The sequence below is a fragment of the Topomyia yanbarensis genome, chromosome 1, assembly GCF_030247195.1.
Source record: "Topomyia yanbarensis strain Yona2022 chromosome 1, ASM3024719v1, whole genome shotgun sequence".
Classification (NCBI taxonomy): Eukaryota; Metazoa; Arthropoda; class Insecta; order Diptera; family Culicidae; genus Topomyia; species Topomyia yanbarensis.
Window position 1 is genome coordinate 1,095,839 of NC_080670.1, and position 16,965 is coordinate 1,112,803.

At 38.5% G+C, this 16,965-nt stretch overlaps 6 protein-coding genes across 12 annotated transcripts; 4 read left to right on the forward strand and 2 right to left on the reverse strand.

The window, feature by feature from the left end:
• The first annotated feature begins 380 nt into the window (after nt 1–380).
• LOC131676563 (guanine deaminase) lies at nt 381–2,486 on the forward strand. Its single transcript, XM_058955680.1, has 4 exons — nt 381–617; nt 742–1,148; nt 1,211–1,857; nt 2,117–2,486. Exons 1-4 carry the CDS (start codon nt 522–524, stop codon nt 2,341–2,343), a joined length of 1,377 nt encoding a protein of 458 aa, XP_058811663.1. The 5' UTR covers nt 381–521; the 3' UTR covers nt 2,344–2,486.
• A 68-nt stretch (nt 2,487–2,554) lies between these two features.
• LOC131676561 (uncharacterized) lies at nt 2,555–5,168 on the forward strand. Its single transcript, XM_058955677.1, has 4 exons — nt 2,555–2,742; nt 2,804–3,139; nt 3,720–4,533; nt 4,601–5,168. Exons 1-4 carry the CDS (start codon nt 2,688–2,690, stop codon nt 5,166–5,168), a joined length of 1,773 nt encoding a protein of 590 aa, XP_058811660.1. The 5' UTR covers nt 2,555–2,687.
• On the reverse strand, nt 5,050–8,667 carry LOC131676560 (leucine-rich repeat-containing protein 40). 2 transcript variants are annotated; one of them, XM_058955675.1, is made up of 7 exons: nt 7,929–8,667; nt 7,041–7,231; nt 6,741–6,944; nt 6,558–6,681; nt 5,847–6,501; nt 5,411–5,791; nt 5,050–5,355 (listed from the first exon to the last, which is right to left on the reverse strand). In XM_058955675.1, exons 1-7 carry the CDS (start codon nt 8,089–8,091, stop codon nt 5,250–5,252), a joined length of 1,824 nt encoding a protein of 607 aa, XP_058811658.1. In that variant the 5' UTR covers nt 8,092–8,667; the 3' UTR covers nt 5,050–5,249. The 2 variants fall into 2 exon arrangements, with proteins under 2 accessions (XP_058811658.1, XP_058811659.1); XM_058955676.1 differs by lacking the exon at nt 7,929–8,667 and adding an exon at nt 7,300–7,870.
• Nucleotides 8,668–10,737: 2,070 nt separating this feature from the next.
• LOC131676557 (carotenoid isomerooxygenase) lies at nt 10,738–13,766 on the forward strand. 4 transcript variants are annotated; one of them, XM_058955670.1, is made up of 4 exons: nt 10,738–11,047; nt 11,783–12,048; nt 12,107–12,253; nt 12,312–13,766. In XM_058955670.1, the coding sequence occupies exons 1-4, from the start codon at nt 11,030–11,032 to the stop codon at nt 13,660–13,662; spliced, it is 1,782 nt and encodes a 593-aa protein (XP_058811653.1). In that variant the 5' UTR covers nt 10,738–11,029; the 3' UTR covers nt 13,663–13,766. The 4 variants fall into 4 exon arrangements, with proteins under 4 accessions (XP_058811653.1, XP_058811652.1, XP_058811651.1 ...); XM_058955669.1 differs by lacking the exon at nt 10,738–11,047 and adding an exon at nt 11,187–11,556; XM_058955668.1 differs by lacking the exon at nt 10,738–11,047 and adding an exon at nt 11,191–11,724.
• A 118-nt stretch (nt 13,767–13,884) lies between these two features.
• Nucleotides 13,885–15,906, forward strand: LOC131676562 (adenosine deaminase 2-like). Of its 2 annotated transcripts, none has more exons than XM_058955678.1 (6): nt 13,885–14,017; nt 14,074–14,434; nt 14,491–14,970; nt 15,021–15,160; nt 15,227–15,587; nt 15,642–15,906. In XM_058955678.1, the coding sequence occupies exons 1-6, from the start codon at nt 13,957–13,959 to the stop codon at nt 15,763–15,765; spliced, it is 1,527 nt and encodes a 508-aa protein (XP_058811661.1). In that variant the 5' UTR covers nt 13,885–13,956; the 3' UTR covers nt 15,766–15,906. The 2 variants fall into 2 exon arrangements, with proteins under 2 accessions (XP_058811661.1, XP_058811662.1); XM_058955679.1 differs by having other exon boundaries at nt 15,024–15,160.
• Nucleotides 15,725–16,933, reverse strand: LOC131676564 (low molecular weight phosphotyrosine protein phosphatase 2-like). Of its 2 annotated transcripts, XM_058955682.1 has the most exons (4): nt 16,794–16,933; nt 16,327–16,437; nt 15,918–16,264; nt 15,725–15,865 (listed from the first exon to the last, which is right to left on the reverse strand). In XM_058955682.1, exons 2-4 carry the CDS (start codon nt 16,349–16,351, stop codon nt 15,776–15,778), a joined length of 462 nt encoding a protein of 153 aa, XP_058811665.1. In that variant the 5' UTR covers nt 16,352–16,437; nt 16,794–16,933; the 3' UTR covers nt 15,725–15,775. The 2 variants fall into 2 exon arrangements, with proteins under 2 accessions (XP_058811665.1, XP_058811664.1); XM_058955681.1 differs by lacking the exon at nt 16,794–16,933 and having other exon boundaries at nt 16,327–16,710.
• Between the last annotated feature and the right edge of the window lie 32 nt (nt 16,934–16,965).

The window sequence follows — 16,965 nt, forward strand, 5'->3', positions numbered from 1 at the left end:
ACATTTTTATTGTGAGATTAATTGAGAAGGTTGACGATTGGCTTTTCTATGTTTCGACAATAAATCGAACAGAGCAACAAGAACTATAGTTACGATTTCGGTATTTTTTCAACTCATTCTATCCAGTTCTATTACAAGGAAATCTAGGGTTTATTTCGATAGTTTAAAAAGTTGACCGTCCCTATACCTTATCACATAATCACCAAATCAGGCATACTTATACTGGAAGTACAAATCAAATAAATCTAAAAATGCTTTAAAAATAAACTTGAAAAGCATTCTATGATACAAATCCCAATTTCATTAACTTTAGCAACACTGAACTCACAAGGTAAAGACAGTGTCTGAAAAGCTCCCAGTAAGCTTATATTCCCTAGCACACGAACACCATCAATGAGTCCGACCGCATGTCGTGATGCGACTCACATCACAACAGGCAGACTCGAAGAGCAACGTTATTTTTTGGGTTCGATATTCGTTTCATTCATAGAGCAGCTATCGCCGGTAACGGATTCGCCACGATGGAGAGAATATTTTTTGGACAAATCATTCACTCGACGTCTTTCGATTCCTTGGAACTACTCACTGATGGATTTGTTGCTGTTAAGAACGGAAAGGTAAGTTAAAATGACTATTAAAAACTAATTTCCAACAAATTTTAAGCACGTTAAAATTGCGCTGATAACCTTGTAATGTTGAACTTTGCATAGCAATGACTGATTAGTCAAATATTCCAAACAGATAACAGCAATTGGAGCCAAATCTGAGTACGAATCTTTGCCGGAAAAGGAGTCTTACGAGAAAGTCGAGCTGACTGAATCCCAATTTCTATTACCAGGATTCATAGACTGTCACATCCATGCGCCTCAGGTACCGAACATTGGACTGGGTTTAGACAAAGATCTACTGGGCTGGTTGAGTACGTACACGTTCCCATTAGAGGCTGAATATAAGGATGTCGAATTTGCACAGCAGGTATATAGTACTGTGGTTCGTGATACGATTGCAAGTGGTACAACTTGCGCTTGCTACTTCGCGACAATTTACAATGACAGTAACAAGGTGTTAGCAGATGAAATAATCCGCCAAGGTCAGAGAGCCTTCGTAGGGAAGGTTTCGTCGAACAGATGTTGTCCAGACTATTACATGTAGGTTACGTCTTGTTCCATCAGTTTAATTTTAGACACTAATAGCTATATATTCATTCCAGAGAAACTGGCACCGATGCCTCAGTTCAAGACAATATCGATTTCATAGAATATCTGCTGTCGAAAAATATTGATCGCGTCAAACCGATCATCACTCCCCGTTTCGCGATCAGCTGTGATATGGAGTTAATGAAAAAGCTAGCAGAATTAGCTGTACGTTACAATCTGAACGTTCAATCTCATATTTCAGAAAGCTTGGGAGAGGTTGAGTCAGTGAAAGAATTTTATCCGCATTGCAAAAACTATTCGAACGTTTATGACGAGGCAAAATTGATGACCAATCGTTGCGTATTGGCCCATGGAGTGCATCTGGAAGATGAAGAACTGGAAATTTTTGCAACTCGAGGAACCTCCGTTGCTCACTGTCCGACATCGAATACCAATCTAGGTTCAGGAATGTGCGACGTGAAACGTCTACATGCCGCAAAAGTAAAAGTTGGTTTGGGAACGGATGTTTCCGGGGGAAATCGGATTGCAATATATGATGTAATGCGAGCTGCTTTAGACGTGTCCCATCATTTGAACGTAATGAAGAAACAAGACGTTAAGGGGACCGGTAAAGTAGTGCCAACTTCGAAATATAACGAGCTGTATGTACCTTTAAATTACAAGCAAGTGATTTATCTGGCCACGTTGGGCGGTGCTGAAGGTGAGTCGGCGATGAGCCTGTTGATGACAACCGATAGTCTAAATTTATTATTATAATAATAATATCAAGTGGGTGTTTAATTGTTGATGGCTTTCAACACATTCAATTTATCAGCTAAAGTTTGTAGATAAGGTTGAACACACACACGTACATGAATTATATATTGCTTTATACCGCAAATATGAAGACTGCATCAATTTGATATAAAATCGCATCAATGTTGATTCAAATTCTTTAACGCGCTTTTAATCAATTCCAGCATTATCGATCGCGGACAAGGTGGGCAACTTTATGCCTGGTAAAGAGTTTGACGCACTACTCATTGACACGTCAGTGTACCCCATCAACAGATACAAACTACCAGCAGCTTTAATGCAAAACAAATCCCCTAAAGAGATGTTGCTAGAGCAGCTTCAGAAGTTTGTCTACGTGGGAAACGATCAGAACATTGTTAATGTATTCGTTGCTGGTCAAAAGGTCAAGTAAACTCTAACAAATTTCGACGACATTCCAAACTAATGAACAAATTGAAAAAATGTCTTTTTATTTAATCATAGTTCCCACCGAAATACACAAACAGTCATTCTCTTATCCCACCCGTTCTATTCGTCTCACGGTAAAGGTATTGTCTCATCTTGAAACGTGTAATCATCTCAGTTGCATAGCGTTCTAAGCAATAGGCATCTCTCAGGTCACCACGATTAGTGTGATGTTAGTATCCGCTGGCGCATCATTTGATCTAGTCGTGAACTCGAGGCGTTTCTCGTGCCGCTCGGGAGTTAGCCATCTACATCAGTATAAATTTTACTAGTCTTGCATCACGAGTCGTTATGCAAATATCCGCAGCTCTGCTATTCTTTGCCGTTTACTTTCACTCACCGGCAGGTTCGTATTTACATAAAATCTTTGATGTATGGCAAATTATTGGAATGTTCAAATACCACAGAAACCAAGCAAAAATGTTCTCACACCATAGTATTCCAAAAAATCCTTGGTTTACGTCCTATGCAGACACGCAACTCGACCGACGAAGCAGCCTTATTTCCGTTATACGCCGCCAGCAGGTCTACCGATGAAGTGGTCAATGCAAAATGTGCGCGACTTTGCCGCGAAGATCCAGTATGCTACGGGTATCTGTTGGTGTTCAGTCAGAACACATGTTACGGCTATACGAGCAACCAGTCTGCTGTGGGACAAACCCGCTACGACCACATTGACGAAAATAACCATCAATTAGTGCCCGACGTCAATGCTGCCTTTTTTGTAAAGAGTTGCCTAGACGGTATGTATACAAGTATAATGTTGTGATATCAATCTTCAAGGTCGCATCCATTGTTGGCATGGGTGGTAACCCTTAACTTGTTAAAATTCTACATCATCTATCTTGCTAATAGACGTTTTATGCGGATTTCATGTATTTAAGCTCCTTCGCGTTATTTCCCGCAATTTGATTCTCTCTACACTGTTTTACTTATTCATCTTCAAGGTCTATCTATTTTAGGGGAAGATAATTTCTATATGCGAAAAAAACATATACAGTATGTATTGAAATAAAAATTTCATCAAATCAAAAAATAGAAGTTCTTCGGCACATATATTCATTTTAGAATAACAAAACACGTAACTTATATCGATTAGTGTAGAATTTCAAATAAACTATTTTCTACACAAAACCAAAAAAATCTCCCAGCCTAAATCGTCAACAACTTACTAATTTTCTCATGCGATATTACCTACACACAGCTACACAGATAAAGTATTGCCATTTAAACTACACATTGAAACACTAATTAGATATCAAATCACAGTATACATTTATCATGTTTTCCCATTCTAATATTTATTGAATTCTGCAATTACAGTATCACCCAAATGTGCCACTAGCAAGCTATTTCCTATCATGACGATTCCCGGTGCCAGCTTAGTGGGACAAAACTTTATACAGCTTCCAAAGCTGGCATCCCGAACCGAATGTATAAATGCATGTCTCCAGGAGCAACGCTTTGCATGTCGTTCAGCAAGATTCGTACACTCCTACAGAAACAACCAGCATCGGTTATGGACTAAGATAGATAAGGTTCAGCTTGGGCAGTGTTTCCTCAGTCAGGCGAATAAGTTCACCAATCCGGAATCGTTCACGTACGGTTGGGAAGACGAAGACTATATGGAGAACCAGTGTCATGATATACAGCGAAGTCATGCGAATTGCTCTTTCGAACAGAATCAGAATAATGCATTCATTTACGCCGATGATTCAATGATCGTTTCGGGTGAAAGGAGTTGTAGCGAGCGTTGTTTAAATGAAGACCGTTTCGCTTGTTTAGGATATACGTATTACAACACGTCCAGAAGTGGAAGATCATCGACTTGTTTTCTGCACTCGGATGATTTAATTTCACTGGGTCCGAAAGCGGTGCGTGTGGTATATGGTTCTATGTATGCTAGGAGAGTGCAATGTTTACTTATCGACGCTCAATGCCAGGGCGATCGGTTAGAGGTTGGTTTTAACCCGATATCTGGATTTCATGGCAGGATGTCTTTGAATACCCCAAACGAGAATTGTAGTCAAATAACAACAAACCTCGGAAGAGAAGTGCTGACAATAGCTACTGGAAATGAACTAATTGAATCACGTTGTGGAATCAGGAGGGCTTTTATCAAGGGAGACATGAATAAGTATGAATTTAATTGAATTTTTCATGTAATAAGGATTTATCTGATGTTCCAAACTGTTTTTTTTTAGTTTCCTAATATTCGCCTATGTCTACCTGCAGCAAGATCCAGTTGTTAGAACTCAATCTGATCGACTTCTTAAAATGGGTTGTATCCACCGTTCATCCAACACAACTATTTTAATGAACAACATGCCAATGAAGTCAACGGTGGACTTCATTCCTCACAGTCAATCGTTCAGCTTTGGTTCAATCGAGATCAATAATGGTACTGCCAAAATCGCGAAACACGTGACAATCAAATTAGTTGACGTCGAAACGCAAACGGAAGTTTTTGAAGCAATTCTCGGGCAACTGATTGAAATGAGAATAGTGTCAAAGAATTTTGATTTCGATTTGATGCCCTACGATATTCATGCGTTATCGAATAGTGAAACTCTACAACTTTTAAATGAGAAAGGCTGCCCTCTGAACAGAAAACTATTCACTGGCTTTCGGAAACAGAAAACACGCTTCGGAGTTACTCTACGTACGCGCTTTCACGCATTCATGTTTCCTAGCTCAACGGCGTTGAATTTCAGGCTTAAAGTCAAATTTTGTTACGAATCGTGTCCAAAAGTAGTGTGCATTTATCAATAAAAATTTATTTGTAACAGAGCTAAACTATTCTTGATTTAATCATGCAAACACCTGTTGTAACAAAATTTCACAGAGATTCTTTCAATTCGGTATCCTGTCTCTCAAATAAGCCATTATAGACTCGGTACCCTTCTCAATAATTTGGTGCCGTGGTTGTCGGAAGCTGTTTCCAAGTAATTCCAATGTTCTAAAATATTTGTTAATTTGTAATGAATTTTCACTAGACTAGAGACGGTACCTACGTAATATTTTTCAACATCCCGAGCATCGGTGGCACCTGTTTGATATTGTTGTTTGCCAAATCCAGCGTTGCCAATCGAGGAAGTGCCCCTAATCCATGCTCTGTAGCATCAATACCTTCGATTTTGTTGTCTCGCGCTAGAAGAATTTCCAGTCCTTTTAGTTCGTAGACACATGGCGGAATATGCTTCAGCTGGTTATTAGCCACATTCAGCTCCCGTAGTGTAATCAGTAACCCGACAACTTCCGGCAGGTCGGTAAGAAGGTTATTCGAAATGTTCAAATAACTAATTCGATCAAACTGGGACAAGAATTGTGGTAACACTCGGAGTACATTATGACTAATATTTAGTTCGGTTGTAAGCCTCGATAGATGAGATAATCTGGAAAGAAAAAAGGATTACCTATCTTGAGCAATGTAAACCAGTACCGCCTTACCCAACTGGAACCTCCGCCAATTTATTCTTACTGATATCGATATTATACACCGACGCTTCCACCGCGTCAAAGAATACCTGGTCCGGAATATCTATCAAATTTTTATTACTGACTATCAATGACCTCCCTTTCTTCATCTGGTACACATCTGGAAAAGTACTTTCTTCAAACGGAGCCTTCGACGTTTCGGTTCGTTTTCCTGGCCCATCCCGTTCTTTCAAAGTTTTCAAGATCCGCTGCGTTCCACACTGAATTATATCTCTGCGAATGGAGCGAATAGGATTACCCTCGACCTGCAAGCTAACCAAATGGGCCAGGGTAGACAGACAAGATGGTAAACTGCATATTGAGTTATTCGATAGATCTAATCGAGTTAAACTCGCAAGCATCGATATTTCGTCTGGGAGTTTCTCTATTTTATTATCACGTAGATCAAGTATTTTCAGCTGGGGCAAGTTTTCACAAAAATCCGCTGGAATGGATTTGATAAAGTTATTTGATATGTGAAGCTCTTTCAATGCTTCACATCCTGTGAAGTCGGGTAATTCTTCAATGTCGTTATGTTGTACGTATAGGCATTCGAGTTTACGCAATTCTCCCATCACAGGTGGTAGCTGCTTCAGATCGTTTTTAGTTAACTCCATTTTTTGAAGATCTATCAGAAAGGACACTAAGAATTAGTTTTGCATAGAGCGAAACATGATGACATACTTCTCAAATTCACTATATCGTTTGGTAGATCAGTGAGTCGGTTGTTATTGAGTGTTAGCTGTTGTAAACGAACCAGAAACCCAATGCCTCCCGGTAACGAGTTAAGACTGTTATATGAAATATCCTACCGAAGAAGATGTTTGGTTATGTTCATGAATATTATTGTAGCGGGTTAGCGATTACCAGCACTTCCAGCATGATCAAATCACTGACATTACTGTGAACCTCAGCAAAGTCATTATGTGATAAGTTAAGGCTTCTTAGCTCCTTCAAATTGAAAAAGCTTTCCGGAAGGTCCGTAAGCGTGTTACGACTCAGGCTAAGCTTAGTTAATTTGGTAAGACAACCAATTCCCTCCGGTAGTGTAGTTAGGGCGTTATCTTGAAGCTAAAATAGTGTATACATTTGTGAATAATTCGTTCAATGAATTAACCGCTAGATTATATTGAAGGAAGAACCAAACGTTGCTCATAACATACTTACATTCAACACTGTCAAATCGGCCAGATTGCTCACATTTTCACTAATACTAGAGAGCGCGTTTGAACTTAAATCCAAATTGGTTAGTGTTTTTTGATTCCACCAGCTATCCTCATCGTTAGTACGGTCAATGTCGAACCGTGCATCCTTATCACAATCCTCAGAATCGCTCAGATTCCATAGTTTTTCCGGCACTAAAATTAAAACGATTCAAAACAAACCAAAAGATATTAGCAACCCAGGGCGTTCTAGGCAAACTGACCCCGAATCTTTCGATAGCGGCGCTTCGGATAAGGAATCCGTGTATGCGATCTCCTCATTGTGCTTGTAGACTGATCATCACTCGGACTGTACCACATTTTCGTACACGCATGCACAATCACGAACTTCAGAAGCCAATAAGAAGATCGACTAGGATTTAGGAAGGATAATTTTCAAACACTGACTTTTAGTGTAAAAGAATGCACAACGTTTGATACGACACAAAACTTGATGATCTGAACACTTGATCGGAACAATTCCAAATGAAAGACTTGAATCGGATCAACGCCACCGTCGTTGGTTTGAAAATCAATAGATCGTGAAATTGGATTTTTGTTAGTTTATGGCACTGCAATTACTTCGACATCTACGAAGTGCTAGGCAAAAATTCGTCGCTCTAGTCAAAGATACACACATTGCTTACAGAAGACACTGCATAGCACTAAACAGCATTCAAGCGAAACCAAATCTACTTAAAACGGAGAGCTACTCAACTATATCTTATTTCACTCAATGTATATTACCTCGAGTATTATGTCATGAATTGTGTTCAAAATGCCCATACCAACGTTGTGGTCTAATCCGACGGCACCAATGAGGAAATACACACGAGCCATCAAGGAAACTTACCCGTAGCCAGTCCCTGCCCGGACAGGTTAAGGATGCCTGTTTTGAGGGCTTGTTTGATTTTCACTTTACTTAACACTTTGTCGTCTTCATCTTTATTTTGCCAGTGGAAAACCGGATTCAATGCTTGCTGGCGGATTCGACTACGTGTGGCACTGGGCTTCATAGCTTAGTTTTACGATGGCGGTTGTCGACTTCTTCGGATGAACTGTATAGGTACTATTTGTACTTTTGTATATCGTTGAAACGAGCTATTAGGACTAAAAATGTTATTCTCAACTTTCGTCCACGGCAATCATGTTATTATTCTTTGGTTTAAGATTCACTGTTTTTGTTTGGTATTGTTATTGAATTTATCATTTGCACTTGCCAATACTGAGTGTAGTGGTGTCTCAGTAAAGTAAATCAAAGGTAGCAACTTTCTTTCTAGGTAGTGGTGCGGCTATCAAACTTGAAGGGCGATGCAAAAAGTGACAGCTATAAGAATAATAACGATACAGCGATGACCCGATTTTATCAGTGCCATAGTGTATTTTTATGTAAGCCGTCCTGTGAAATATTTATTTCCGGGATGCTTGTCAATACTGGCGGTGTAAGGGTTAGAATAGCATAGAATAGAGTCGTTCTGTGCAAATATTTAAAAAGGAGGTCTTCCAGTGAAAAACTGTTCTTTCGGATTCTTTCGAATTTGGCTTGTTCGTCATAACTTTATGAACACAAATTTGGTAAAGATTGGGTCACAATTGCTGAAAAAATTGTTGTATAGCTTAAAAATTATCGAAATTCAAAAAGATCAAATAGAACAGATGAAGATTTAACACCAGAATAAGCTCAATAACAATATAATTTAATAATTGAAGAAAACTTCGCAAAGTTTTCTTGTTCAAATATTAAAAATAGAGCGATTACTATTATTCGGTGTGCATGTTTTGGACGATTTATCAACTGCAACCATACTTTTCCGAAACGAGAAAATCATTTTTAGAGCACACGTACACCTGAAAATAATAAAAGCTCCCACATTTAGTAACCATCCTGGTATAGGTACAGCATGTCAATGGCGAGCTTTCGTAATGTTTCGGGGTGTTGGTGAATTGACACTACAAAGAAGTGACGTCTCGTGTTTAAGAAATAGCCGATTGTTTAAATGATAGATGCTGAAAGATTAGTAACTAAGCTTTTATTTTTCATTTTGGAATAAAAATAACTAGATTATATCGGCAAATTCATTAATTATAATCAAAACTTCAAGAGATAGATACTAACACATGTGGACGGGTTGATTACGACCAACCTTCATTGTATCAACGAATATATCGAACAAGCACTGCCATAAAGTATACTGAAACTTGCATACAAGTTGTCCGCTTTGAATAAGATTTATTATCTGTGCTTCAAAGATATATCCCACTATATTTATGCATTCAATATAAACATTCAACATTATTCCTTATGAACTTCCAATAAATCATTAACCTGGGCAACTATCAGCAATACTACTCCGCCTTGAAAAAATTGAAAATTATTAAAGAAGATTAAAGAAAATGAATGAATTGTTCTTCCAGATATGTTAGCATATTTTTCTATCGGTTGGTGTATAAGAATGTGTGGGTCATTGCTTCGGAATTAAAGCAATTGACAAATAAGTATTTTTGCTGCATTTCTACGTTTTTACCTCTTTCTGTACCTATGTATAAAACAAATTTATAAATTTAGTAGTTTTGATTTTTCGTTTCAGCCCTCTTAAAATTTCAATATTGAAAACAGCCAATTTCTATTAAAAATTTCTTTTCTAACAACAGAAATTTGAACTTCAAATGTGTTATTCGATTGAGTGTTCAGTGTGTTAAATCATTGAAGGAGGAAATTGAACTTGAGCCTACGGAAGTCTCTTATCCCTGTATCTTATGTTTGACATTATTTGCACCAATCAATCAATTGTTGCTTCAAATTTTCACCCAAAGGACTTTAACGTGGAACCAATGGTAGCATTTTAGTCGTCTTACATGATTGCCTGTTAAGGTCCATGTAGGTGTACACACGAAAAAAGTGCACAAGAGGGACCTTTATAGGCAATCACACAGAGCGACTAAAATATTACTACTAGTTGCATTTTGAAGATGGAACATATCGATTTCATCCGATCTATCCGCCAAGATCTTTGAATTAATCATTAGAATATAGGTTTGAAGTGTGACGATACGTTTCAATGAACCATTTTTTCGCAAAACAAATAAGTTCATTAATATGAACCACCACCATCGGCTCATCAAGCGCTGTGAGGCCCCGTGTAAAACTAACTCTAACATCACTCCGTTAAAAGTTTAATAACTTTTATTGTTCGAGTCGGATCGCTTTGCGGTCTTCGACAAAGTTGTAGAATTATCTTCTAAAGTTTCACTTTTGATGATGATCTAGCGTATGCAGTGCCAGTTCTGTCGAAAAATCCCATACAAACTTCAAGCACGTTGGTCCATTAGCTTAACTTGCTCGATTTAGCTCAAAGTTGGAGCAAACACACCTGGTGGGACTAGGAATCCATTCAGTGGTGGGCCGATTGCTTTTCAATAATTTGTTTTTTTTTCTGGGCAGTCTAATGTACATGAGCTACAATGAAAAAAACTTTATTTACAATGCATTGCACAGTTTTGATGAAGATAGTAAAATTTCATCTCCCTAAAAACTTTATTTTTCAGATTTCAATCAAATAAGAGCCAATTAATGTTCGATCAAAAAGAATGGTAATATTAGGAATATGACTTTTAATAAATGCTAAACAGCTCAAAAGTGATTAAGTTTCAGTAACATGCTACAATACCTGTTAAATTTGCGTTCTAGACCAGTGTGCAATGTCACCATTCAAATCAATATAAAAAACGGTCCCCCTTTGGTCACAATCATACGTCGGATCTACTATCCCCACAGCAATCGGATGGAAAGTAGTGTGTGGTTTAACTCACCATCCGGTGTTGTGTACACATCGCTGAAACAACTTACGATAATTGATTACTGCAGCCTAGAATGGGGTTCACCGAAAACAAAAATTTTCGAGCAGATATAGTGATGCAATGGATACACTACATCGTAAGCCCTAGAGACTGACAATGGATATTAGAAATAAGGTAAGAGAAAGTATGAGATTATGCAATAGCCACAAACATGCTGCTCAAAGCACGTGAGTAAACATTCGCGTTCTATTCGCGCGACGTAGTTCGTCCATCCGAACAAGGAATCCTCAATAGTGCACACAGACAAAAACGAAAGAGAATATGTCCTTTAATTTACCTCTCATGCACTCCAAAAAAGCATAGGAAGAGACTGGTTGGGGAATACTAATAACTCCTAAATAAATAATTTCCTGAGTGTAAACAACTCCCAAGTGATAGGTGAAAACGCATTTTCAGTATAAAAGCAACGTTCTGATGAAACTAAAGCTTACAAACAATTTGCCTTCAACACTGTTTAGTAGCCGAACAGCATGGATATATCAATAGAAAAGCCAGAATTAGTCGTCATGGAATCTCCTTGTCCCAGCCCGGATGTTGGAAAAGTGTTCAATATGGATTTTCTAACGATCAACGGTCGATTCACTCCTATATCTGACCGATCATCGGCATGTTCAACGCGAAGTGTGAGCATGTGTACAACACCAGTTCCTCCCGAAGTTGATGAAGAGGATAAAGGTTGTGCATTTGAAGTAACAAATCGAGCCATTCCAGTTTTTACCAGGAACCCATTTTCTACACCCACTAGTATTGTGTATTCGAAAAACAAAGACAGTCAATTGAAATTTACGATGGTGAAAATTGGAAAAACAATTATTTTTCCATTCTAAAATACTTTATGACTAATTGCAGTTTGACGCAGAATCCTCGGGTACTGCTAGTTCGGTGGTGAGTGACGTGGAAGAAGATGAACAAAAGAAGGACTACTATCCGAATTGTGATGTAAACGTTTGGTTACGCTCTTGCGAACAGGAAATTGTAGAACCAATCGTAGGTGAAGTTATTGGGGTGATACCGGATTGGTTGAATGGAAGTCTTTTGCGGAATGGTCCAGGAAGTCTAAAAGTGGGCGATATGACCTTCAATCACTTATTTGATAGTTCAGCTCTATTACACAGGTTCGTGTTATATGCGTTACATTACTTGTCTATTTAGAAATGGTATAGATGATTCCAGATTTAATGTTGAAAATGGTCAAGTATCTTATCAATGTCGATTCTTAAAATCTGATGCATACAAAAAGAATACAGCTGCCAAGCGTATCGTAGTTACCGAGTTTGGAACCAAGGCAGTTCCTGATCCGTGCCAAACGATTTTTCACAAGTTAGTTCAATCCATTAGGTACTATAAACAAGGGAAATAATTTCTTTCAACCTTCCAGGATCAGTTCCATTTTTTCTAAACCCGGCGAGAACAATTCGGACAATGCGATGATCTCAATTTATCCTTTTGGTGACGAGTACTTTGCATTCACTGAAAGTCCAATCATTCATAAGATCGATCCTGAAACGCTGAACACCGACTCGAAACTTAACGTTTCTGACTACGTAGGAATCGTAAATCATACATCTCATCCGCATGTTATGTCTAACGGAACGGTGTACAACCTAGGCTGCTCGGTAACGAAAACGGGCCCAACCTACACAATTATTTGTTTCCCGAACGGTGAAGACATGTTCGAAAACGCCCACATTGTAGCTTCGGTTCCAGCGCGTTGGAGATTTCATCCAGGATACATGCATACTTTCGGAATTACTGAGAACTTTTTCATTGTGGTCGAGCAACCACTTAGTGTTTCCGTTCCATCTATGCTGGTTAATCAAATGATGAACGAACCGATGGCATCCTCATTGAAGTGGTATGAAAACGAGCAAACTTATATCTATCTACTGGATCGTGATACTGGTGAATTGAAACACACTTACCATGCGGAACCCTTTTTTTATCTACACATTATTAATCAGTACGAGAAAGATGATCACGTAGTAGTGGATATATGCTGTTACAAAGATCCTTCAATGCTGAACTGCATGTATATAGATACAATGAAAAATATGCAACAAAATCCGGACTATGCCAGAATGTTTCGCGGGCGACCGCTACGATTCGTTCTACCATTGAACTATCAGGATACCTTGAAAAGCTCTTCTGGTATGTTCTCCATATCACGATCCTTTTCGAGTTTATTTAAGAGACTTTCTGTAAGCGAAGATGGTAATGATAACCAAGAACAATGTAATGACGGTCTAACGCTAAAAAATTTGGTCACACTTGAAAACACCAAAGCCACAGCGTACGTAATTCCGAATGCAACGGTGTTTTGCAAACCTGAACTTTTGTGTGATCTCGGATGCGAGACACCTAGAATTTTCTACGAACAGCATTTGGGTCGAGCATATAGATACTTTTATGCCATTAGCTCGGACGTGGATGCGAATAATCCAGGAACTCTGATCAAGGTGGACGTGGTTAATAATACTAAACAGACATGGTGCGAATACAATGTCTATCCCAGTGAACCAATTTTTGTACCATGCCCGGATCCCCAGTCCGAGGACGACGGTGTTGTGCTAGCTGTGATGGTTTGGGGCAGAGAAGAAGAAAACCGCGTCGGTCTGTTGATACTTGATGCAAAGTCATTTACAGAAATTGCCAGAAGTGAATTCATTACTCCGGGACCGGTGCCCAAATGTCTACACGGATGGTTTAGACCGGCGAAGAATTCAGAATAATTCAGTGTTTTATAACTAATACTCGTTAGTGAACAGGAGTGTGAACGTAGTAAATAATAATAAATCAATAAACTCCATTTGTCAAACCGATTGACGTTCGTAAACAGCTCTTTAAATATTTATTCATTGATATAAAAGAATACCAACACTCTTCACTGGAAGGAAAAAGAAATCCTATTCAAATGAATGGCGTGAAATGTGTTTCAATATGCATGAACTGAGAGTTACTACCACTTTCTCGCCTCACAACAAATTGCGTTACCGTTGCTAGTTTCAATTGAATCATTGACCGAAATGATTGGGGAACTGATCATAGTTTCGTTGTGCACAATGTACGTTAAATCTACAGCCATTGGTAAGGTTCTTCTTGAAACATTAAACGAATAATACAAGCTGATTCCTTTTTTAAAGATTATAATAACAAACGCCAAGCAATAATAGATGCCGAGCAAAAGTACGCTACTGGTGGACATGCATTTCTAACAGCAAAAGAATCTCAAGCCAACGAAATATTGCTAAATTTTAAAAATCACTACATTACTGAGGCATCGGTTAATCCCGAATCGTATGCTCCAGGAATGCATTTTTTTCGTGCAAAACCTTTGATTGATAAAAGTGACGTTTTCAAAATTATAAAGGAGATTCCGAAAGGCTCAGTGTTACACCTGCACAACGTGGCAGCGGTTAGCTCGGAATGGATTATTAAAAACCTGACATACCAACCGGAAGCCAAACTTTGTGAAATAAACGGCAAGTTTTACTTTACTACAAGGTATGTAAATTTCATTTCACGAAATTAGGAAACAAAGGCAATTATTATTTTTTCAGGACATCAAAATTTTGTCCGCAAGAATCTGTCAGAAGTATTCAACAACTAAGAAAGGAAAATGGTACAGCAGAATCTTTTGACCTCTGGTTGGAATCACTAATAAATCTCAAACTCCGCAAGCCCAACCTGATGCATGCATCTATCAACAACGTGTGGGATGAATTTGAACAAATGTTTTCAGCTGTTAAGGATTTGGTTTCCTACAAACCCTTCTTTGAGGCTTTTCATACACAGCTTTTGAAAGAGTTTTATGAGGATAATGTCTTCTATATCGAGTTACGAATGTCACTATCGCGATTGTACGATGCGACTGACAAAGTATACGACGAGTTTGAAGTTGCAAAAATCGTTAGGAATATTGTGCACACATTCAAAGAAACCAATCCGGATTTTATAGGAGCAAAAATTATTTATTCCAAACATCGTGGGATGGACAGTAAAGCAGCACAGGATCAACTGCACACCTTCGCCAGATTGAAGTAAAATTAACAAAAACACACGGTTTCTTTAATAACCAGATTTTGTTTAGCAGCGAGGAATTTCCTAACTTTGTGATTGGATTTGATCTAGTTGGACAGGAAGATATCAACCAACCATTGACCATATTTATGGATGGACTGCGCACATTTCAAAAGACGACCGCTTACTTCTTCCATGCAGGAGAAACTAGTATAACTGATTAATTAGTATTCATTGTATTAATAATAACAAAATGATCTTACTTTCTTATTTAAGATGGGTACGGGACCGAGGCAGATCTTAACTTGGTGGACGCCATCCTACTGAATACTCGACGAATCGGCCATGGTTACTCTTTGTACAAACATCCTGCGCTTTGGCGGGCGGTGAAAAGTAAAGGAATTGCACTTGAAGTATGCCCTTTGTCCAACCAAGTGCTACGACTGGTAGACGATCTCAGAAATCATCCGGCGGTGTTTTATGTGTCTGAAAGCGTCCCTATTGTTATATCATGCGATGATCCAGGCTTTTGGGATAGCAAAGGAATCAGCTACGATTTCTATTATGCATTCATGGCAATCGCTTCAAATTCAGCTGGAATCGGGTTTCTCAAGCAGATTGTATGGGATTCGGTTCGGTAACTAGGTATAAATTAATTATCAACATATACAAACAATAATACTTATTTCAGGTATAGCTCACTAACGCCGCAAGAAAGACAACAGTTTGCGCAAATACTGCAGCTAAGATGGGATCGGTTTGTGGATAATTTGGTATCGGGGAAATTTATTTCCGATGATTGTGTTTCTGTTTAGAGTTATCACTTCAAGTACTTGTACGTTTTTGTCGAATGAAATTTCTGCAGCATATCGCAATTTGGTCGTAGCATCTTCTGAAGCTATGAATACCTTGTTCCTGTTTGTGAAATAAAATAAATGTTTGTTAAATAATCTCAAGCAGTACTTACGAAATAGGGGTCGAAAATAATCTTATCCAACTCTTTCATTCTATAATTCCCCAAAAGCTCTATCCTAGCATTGCAATTCTTCGGTGCCAAGGTTTGCAAGTCGCTCAAATTACTCTCATCCATCCCGAAAATGTAATCAAACTGCGCGAAATCTTCCTGCGAAATCTGTCTGCCAATGTGATTCGAATCAAGTTCATTCTCCCGTAAAACTGCCAAACAACGATCCTCGGGTAAGTAGCCAACGTTCCAGTCAGCAATAGCCGCACTATCAATGATCCAGTCAAGACCTTCTTTCAGCACAATATCCTTCATTATTGCTTCTGCCATTGGCGATCGGCAGGAGTTTCCTGATGGTGCGGGCAAATTAAACTTCAGTAAATCCTAAACCAGCTGCCACTTATTGAATTACCGATGCACACGAAAAGGATCTTCATGTCGGGTAGAACAGCTGCCTTACCGGTGTGAGCTTCAAAATACAGTGCCTAACTTTTTTCAAGGAAATCTGCACCAGGCTACATGACTAATAACAAAAATAGAATTGCCTTAATGAAATCATAACCATAACGTGGGTTGAAATGACATTCTGTTTGTCTTAACCGATGTAGCAAACATTTACCATCATTTTAATATACATAATTATATTTTTAAACATATTTAAATATTTTTCGTTCACCAAAAATAGTGAGTGTTATCGTACCATTTTATTAGGTTTAAACGAATTATAACCTACATTCAGACAAATCTCAATTAAATTTTCTCTTTTGAACAACGTAAGAATTTTTAAAGAGAGGTTAAACATGATACGATCGTTAGACTGTGGTAGTAGCCTTCCCTTCGAAAGATCCACTCAACGAGAAGCGATCCCAACCCGACTACCTGTCAGTTGTACTGTAGCAACCCGAAGTGGATGGTGATCTATTTTTGTTTTTATTCTTGAAGCTAAAAATACGTGCCGACGTGCAATGTCGAGGTTTGTTTACTGTTTGAAGAATTCCTGGGGGCCGCAAATAAATCGGTTCGCGTTCACTACCCTACTTCCTTTGCTGTT